The sequence below is a fragment of the Octodon degus genome, unplaced genomic scaffold, assembly GCF_000260255.1.
Source record: "Octodon degus isolate 3935 unplaced genomic scaffold, OctDeg1.0 scaffold00072, whole genome shotgun sequence".
Taxonomy (NCBI): Eukaryota; Metazoa; Chordata; class Mammalia; order Rodentia; family Octodontidae; genus Octodon; species Octodon degus.
This window is the reverse complement of record NW_004524648.1, coordinates 6,514,339-6,521,896: the sequence shown is the minus strand read 5'-3', so window position 1 is coordinate 6,521,896 and position 7,558 is coordinate 6,514,339. Positions and strand designations below refer to the sequence as shown.

The 7,558-nt window shown below is 47.5% G+C and overlaps 1 protein-coding gene across 1 annotated transcript in view; it reads left to right on the top strand.

Annotated features, from left to right (window-relative positions):
* The first annotated feature begins 24 nt into the window (after window positions 1–24).
* The window catches only part of LOC101581819 (galectin-9B-like), an 8,942-nt gene continuing 1,408 nt past the window's right edge, over window positions 25–7,558 (top strand). The window contains exons 1-5 of the mRNA XM_023719996.1: window positions 25–171; window positions 4,892–4,918; window positions 5,803–5,829; window positions 6,304–6,392; window positions 6,497–6,659. Of these exons, the coding sequence (XP_023575764.1) occupies window positions 142–171; window positions 4,892–4,918; window positions 5,803–5,829; window positions 6,304–6,392; window positions 6,497–6,659 (336 nt within the window). The 5' untranslated portion in view covers window positions 25–141. The remainder of the gene's footprint in view (window positions 172–4,891; window positions 4,919–5,802; window positions 5,830–6,303; window positions 6,393–6,496; window positions 6,660–7,558) is intronic.

Below are 7,558 nucleotides of genomic sequence, written 5' to 3'. Positions count from 1 at the left end.
TCCACTTCCTGTGATCCTGGCTCCTCCCTGTTGAGCACCAGCCAAATTGCCCTGGCATTTGTTTCCATGAAAAGTCCATCTCCGTGTGGTGATGGCTCAGTTGCTGTGAAAAGCAACAGCTGACACAGAGGCTGTGGAAAGATGGGCATCTCCCAAAGCCAGCCTGCCCAGGTGAGTTGTGGGCTGGCCCAGCCTGAGCTGGCTACACAGCCAGGGAGGATCAGCTCTGGGTCACTGAGGAAATGACTTGGTGGCAGGGAGTGGTGGTGGGGGAATGGCAGCGAGAGCCCGAGGAGGGTGGGAAGGCCAGAGGAGGTCATCTGGATGCGGCTTCTTTTCCATGATGTCCTCGTCCAAGGCAGCCTCTTGGGCCCTAGGGATAGTAATCCAATTCAGTTGCCAGTTCAGACATTTGACTCTCAATTGGTAACCCCACTCGGGATGCCAGCTCTATCCTAGGTATTCTCGAAAGACACATCAGGTATCAGCTTCAAAGGTAACAGTTCGTATAAAGATGTAAACAGGCATATGGGAGCACGACACACCTTCATGATACTAAATGCACCTTCTGAGGAGATGGTCTCTGGGGCTCCAATCAGGATATATTTACCTCTTTGGGCCTCAGTTTCCACATTTGTCTAATGGGCATAATACTCAAGCCCATCTCCCAGCATAGGAGAGAGATTGGGCCATGTAGCACATCTCATGTGTGTGAATATAGGTGCTTTGGGAGTGTTGGGCATTATCAGCAGTTCTGGGGAAATGCGGAAGACCTCTGAGATGTCTGTGTCCTGTGGAATGGGCTGGAGCCCAGCAGGCACCGCTGCCCCTGGATGTCTGCATGGGGTGGGCTAAGAAGTGAGGAAAGATTAGGCCTGTGCCTGACGGGTGGAGTGCAGAGAAGACTTCCCCCATTTATACCTGTCCTCTGGAGGCAGGGGTTAAGCCCAGTTGGACTTCTTATCCCCTCCTCTTATACAAATAAAATGATGCTCTGAGGAGGAGGCACTTGCCAACTGTCCTACAATGGAAAACTAAAGGAAGAAACCTGTATTTACCCCCAGAAGAGGGGTGTCCACAGAGAGATCAACATTGTGTAAAAACAGGAAATTGGTAGCCTGGTCCCAGGCCCTCCCTGGGTCATTGTGAATGAGTTCCTGGCCCAGATAGGGCATGAGCTGAGGGGTTGCAGGGCCTGAGAGTGGGCTAGCAGCTTGGCTATGAGTGGAGCTCCCTCAAGTCGGGGGTCCTCTTGCACTGACCCTCCTGACACCTGCCCCAGGGGTCCAGGCCCCTCAGCACTGCCATTGATCCTGTGTGGAACCTGCTTGAAAGAGGTGAAGGAGGCTAGACAGATCTAGATGGGACCTGTGTGGGGACAGTGGGCCTACACTGGCTCTGAAAATCACACAATATGGCTGAGCTACTGAGGCCACCGCCTGGCTTGGGCACCCAAATCCCAGCCATAGCAAGCCTCCTCCACAGGCCAGAGATGAAGCTGGGCCCACAGCAAGCATGCCCTGGGAAGGTCATGTGCGGGGCAGGCAAAAATAAGCATGTTCTTTGCTACACCATGGGGTATCCTAGTTGGGGAATAAAAGCATGAGTTCTGGGGGACAGAACCAAGCTGTCTCACTGAAGGCTTGTGGGGCTCTGTGCACCTCAGATGTCTTTCTGTGCTGGAGTGGCCTCATGTTTAAAAGTGCCAGTGACAATGGCAAAAGTTGTTATGAAAGAATAGAAGACAACACAGGCACCAGAGTTGCAACACCTGCAGGGCCAGACACTGTAAGCAGCCATGTTCAACCAGGCTGAGGTTGCCACTGCCAGTGCCTGGTCTAGGTGCCCTCCTGGTCACAAGGCCACCAGAAGAGGACACTACACTTTGGCTGTAAGGGTCAGCTCTGCTTGCTGTACAACCATGTGAGACGAGGAGAAAAATGGATCCTTAGGCACGACCAGGAGCAGGGAACAAGTGTAGACCCCTCTGAGGTATTGATTTGTGTCAATGCAAATAGCTCTCTGATTGAGTACACAGCTTAGCCAGAGATTTTTCACAAGAAAGAGAGGTAGTATTAATGTCCAACCAAGTGGAAGGAGGCCCAGGATGTGGAAAGGTCCAATACAAGACATGCTGGCACAGGGAGCTGGCCCAGGACTCACCGTGGGGCCAGAAAAACTCCACTTCTATACAAAGAGAGGCAAAGAGAGTCCCATTGTTTGGGGACAAGCTCTTTCACTGGCCTTCACACCTCCAAATTCCATGTCAGCCTTGGTCATCCAAGCATAAAACAACATGAACTGCCATATACTATGTTAGAGCTGTGCTAGGCAGAGGCCTAGAGGAACGTGTTGAAAGGCTGGGGTTTAATTCAGTGGTAGAACAAGTGCAAGAAGACTCTAGGTGTGATACACTGTACAACACAGAGAAGAAATAAAGGCTCCACAGATTTATTTCTGTGGAGGGAAACAGGGGTTGTACTCTGTTTTGTTTGCAGCTTCGTGGGGCTGGGGCTATAGCTGAGAATAAAATGCCTGCTGGGTATTCTATTCAAACTCCACACAAAATACAAATAAAACATAAAAAGCCAGCATCTTCTTGTTTCTGTTGACATATGCTTTCCATTGACCTTAACTGCGCCGCCTCTCTTGTACAAGGGCTGTTATGATTACACGGGACCCGCCTGGGCCTTAGTCTGGCCACCTGAGGCCCATCTCGCCAGCCTGGATCCTTCAATTTGTCATATCTGCAACCCTTTTCTGGTTTCGGTGACATTCACAGGCTCCAGGTGACGGGTCGGAGTGTGGATATTTCCGAACTTGGGGGACTGGGGAAAAGGATGTCATTCTGGCTCCAAAGCCTTCTTTAGTAGTACATCATGAAATTAGCAGTAATAAATTATCACTACTTGGTTTATTAATTTAGTTTTTTAATGTATTTGGTACAGGGTCTCACGACCCATCTCTGACTTGTAGTGATCCTCCTGTTTTCAGCCCCACCAGCACTGGGATTATGCACCATCACACCTCGTCTCAGCAGGCTAGGGGATGGGCCTGTCTCAGCATGTGGTGCTGGAGATCAAATCCAGGCCCCAGTGCTTGCCTAAGCAGACCCTTAGTCCTCTGAGCTATCTCGCCAGCCCCTTAATTTAGTTTTGTACCCATAGTATCTTTTGATCAGAAAATCTGACTGTCTTTTGTTTTGAAAATTTACCTTTGACAATGAGTAATGTAAGCATATCACAATAATATGTGTTTGGGCTGGGGAGATAGCTCCGTGGAATAAGTGCTTGCCCTGCAAAGCACAAGGTTCTGAGTTTGATCCTTGGTCCACCAAAAAAAAAAAAAAAACAGAAAAGAAAAGAAAAATGTGTTTAACAACATCTGCTGGGGTGCCTCCCACAAGGTTATTAAGATCATTGGGTCTTCCAATTAATGAAGAAAGGTTGGAATAATTTTTATCAGGCAACTTGTCCTTTATTCAACAAAGGGAGACAAGATCAATGGTTTTCCAAGCCCAAAGGGTCCCCATTTAGTTATCATAACAAATTTCTGATGACTTATATGAAAACCAATTTTGATATATTGATCAGGTAGAAACCCAGGTAGAAGCATGACTTTTAAGTCTATAAATGAATTTAAATTACGTTCAAATGATCCAAAAGGAAAGAGGAAAGGAAAAAAGAGAAAAAAAATTGTTGATCTCAAATAAAAAACCTATTCACAGAACAAATAGCATATACACACAACCTGCTTACAACATCTGAATGTGCTCAAATAGATTTTTGCCAAATTGAATTATAATAATTTTTAAACAATTTTTAAAGGTCACATTCATAGGTTCCAGGTGACAGGTTGGAGTATGGGTATTTCTTAACTTGTAATTATAAAAAGAATGGTCAGATTTTTTTTTTTTTGTACATCAACTAGGAGAAATCTCTTATAAGAACTTGGAAAAAATAAAATCCTATTATCTAACTTAGGCCCAGTCCTATCTGGTCCATGATAAATCTCAGGTGGAGAATCTGTCTAGTAATGAGTCTAAGTAATGGTGGATTAGAAGCATAAATCCAATCCTCTACTCCTGAAATAGGTGTTAGATATAGGATACTGAGAGCAGAGTCATCAAGTCAGTCAAAAGGTTTCCACAGATTGGTGGTAGGTGGCCAGTCTGATTGGCAGGTCTCTAGGGGTGAGCCTCATCAGGTGTCCTTCTCTGTGACCTTGTCTTGTCCTTTGAGGCTTTCCAGCTTCACCCACCATTACAGGCCTTAGTAGGGATTAGTGAGTCACACAGATTCACTTCCTATGAGTCCACCCCTTCAATCTCCAGACAAGGATTGCAGGCTTTGAACAGTATCCCAAGTAAACATGGAAAGATGATTGCTTAATTTAAATCCTGCTCAGGGATGCTTAGTAGTGGTGTCCTTCCTGTGGGCCACCTGTCTCCTGCAAGGACCATTGTGATTACATGGGATCCAGCTGAACCTCTGTTGGTCACCTGGAGCCCATCTTGCCAGCCTGAGATACTGCATTTAGTCACATCTGCTGACCCAACTATGATTTAGGTCACATTCATAGTTTCAGGAATTTGGTGAGAGAGAGAGCTTGTAATTTCAGGGGTCTGGGGATGTGGGTGCAATTGGGCTTCAGTGCCTTCCTTGCAGCACAGAGTTGCTGGGAGGCAGGTGATGGGATCCAGGAAGATCCAGAAAAATTGGTAAGACAGCAAGGTTACCAGGAGAAACCCAGGGTGGAAACCACTCAACCTCATTCAGATAGAAGCATCCCTCCAGAAAGTGTGTGTGTGTGTGTGTGTGTGTGTGTGTGTGTGTGTGTGTGTGTATGCACATAATGCTCCACTTTAAATTTCTTGGTCTCTTTTCCACAGGAACCTGAACCTGAACCCGAAACTAAGGTGAGGGGTGCGTGGGTGGTGGTGGAGATTTCATTTGGAACGCCGGGAGGGTGGGGAATGACAGCTGGTGGTGATCCTCTGACTTGCACAACTCAATGTCTTCAATGGCTGGGAAGTGCTTAGAAGACTGGATTTAATGTCGTGTACCACAAAGAAAAGAAATTAAAGGCACCATCGGTTCATCTCTATCCTCTATCGAGGCTGCAGGGAGAGTCTTTTCTGTTTCCCTTGCAGCTGCTTTCAGGCCTGCCTGCATTGGCTCAGGCTTCTCCCTCTGTGTCTAAGGACAGCAGCTTCTTGGGGCTGGAGTGTAGCTGAGAGCAAAATGCCTGCTGGGTATTATATCTGGAGCACCACCCAAGGTACAAAGAAAAGATAAGGAGTCAACAGTACCTTGCTTCTGGTGTCATATCCTCTCCTTTGTCCTTGATTGTGCCACTTCTCTTACTAGGACTGTTGTGATAACACCTGGGCCTCAGTGTGGCCATCTAGGGGCTTCTTGGCAGCCTTCTGATGTCCTGCAAACTCTTTTCCAGTTTGGGTCATATTGCTAGGGTATAGGGATTGGATTGCAGTGTGGTTGTTTTCAAACTTGGGTGCCAGGGGGCAAGGATGCCTTCCTTACAGTACGGTGCTGCTGAAAAGCAGGTGAGGGGATCCAGGGACAGAGCAGGAAGACACAGAAAGATTGCTGTAACAACTAAGGTACCAGGAGACACCCAAGGCTGAGCCCTCTCAACATCATTCATATAAGAGCAACTATTCGAAAATGAAGGTGTGTGTGTGTGTGTGTGTGTGTGTGTGTGTGTGTGTTTGGCACATGCACGTACATGCGCATGGGCACATAACACTCCCACATTAAATTGTTTTGTGTCTTTCCACAGGAATCTGAAGCAAAAGTCACATTTTATGTAAGTGGTGTGTTGGTGGCACTGGGGGATTGCACTTGGAATGGCAGAGTGGTGGAAGTGTCAACTGGCGGTGACCCTCTGACTTACATAATTAAAAAAGGTCCTTTATCAAGATGAAATTTTAAAAGTACTCATGAAAATGAGAATAATTTTGAAAGAAGCTTTCAACTTTAAAATGGTCCTTTGAGCACCAGCTAGTTGTATGGTCGTCCCTTGTCTCCCAAACTGCTTTAGAGTCTTCCCAGAGTTCCTCCCATGACAGTGAAGGCTCCCTGCATGGGGAGCACTGGGAAGACTTCTCTTGGCGTTTAAGGAACCAAGGAAAGATGGTCTAACTTCCTTTGGAAGTTGCAGTACTGCCAGGCATGGTTTAGACTCAGCAGGTATCCCAGTCCAGGATAATCAGTACAGGATTCCCCAGTGCCAGGCTGCTCTCTGCTGTAGGCGGCTGACCTGTCCCGTTCCTCCCAGCAGCCAATTCCTTTCTTCACCTCAATCCCGGGTGGGCTGCAGCCATCCAGGGTGGTCATCATATCCTGCACTCTGCTACCCAATGCTGAGAGGTAAGACAGGGTCCGCAGGGCTCTCTGATGCCTGGAAATCAGGGGAAGGGGATGAGGCCCACACCTGGGAGACAGAGAGAGTCCATGTCTTTTGCCCTCTCCAGGTTCCATATCAACCTGTGCGCTGGGACAAACATCGCCTTTCACCAGAACCCTCGACTCAGTGAAAAGACTGTGGTCCGAAACTCTAAGATCAAGGGTGCCTGGGGGTCAGTGGAGAAAAGCCTGCCTGTCAGGATGCCCTTCATCGCAGGCCACAGCTTCAAGGTAAGATGCTGCAGCCTGGAGCTTGGGGAGCTCCCTGGCTGCAAGTGAAGGATGATGAAATCTTGGGGTACTTTGAATAGGTTGAGGATCCATGCTCGTGATTAGAGGGCTGTCCTCCAAGGAAGAGAGAGTGTAGCAAAAATATTACCATATTATGATTATTATCCCCAGAGGAATGTATTGGTATGTACTCATAATGGATGAGCAAACAAAATCACGGACAAGTTACTTGCCACAAGAGATACATACCCACTTCTGCCACAGCAAACTCAAGAATAAGTTACCAGGAATGGATTTGCAGATTCACTCAGCAATCACATGACTGCTTTGGGATTGGGCTCATTTCTGCAACAGATATGCATGTTCACAGATGCAGTCAGGAAGCAGGGAGAGCAGGTCCTACCCGTGGGGCTGCAGTCTAGGTGAGAAGGAGCCAGGAGAGCAAGGCAAGAGATACCTAGCACCATCAGACAGTGGCTCTGGGTTGGAAGGATCCGCCCTTGTGGGGGCCAATGTGCAGAGAAGGGAGGGGCTGTGCAGAGCTGCACTACAAGGTGGAGAGAAAGGGTGAGGGGTGTGTGTAGTGGCCCCATGTATGACCACCATGCCTACACATTCAGGTCACATGGAATGGTTTCAAAAGCAAATGTATTCAGGTTCCATGGCGCATACACCCATAATAGTAGCACTCTGCAAAGTCAAAGCAGGATGATGCCAAATTTGAGGGCAGCCTGGGCAACTCAATTACTTAGGGAGGCTTTCTCTAAAGGAGAAAAATTTAAAAATAAGGAAAGGGCTGTAGCTCAGCATAAAGGTCCTGGGTTGATTCGGAAGTACCACAGGAAGGAAGAATGAAAGATGAAGAAGAAGAAGAAGAAGAAGAAGAAGAAGAAGAAGAA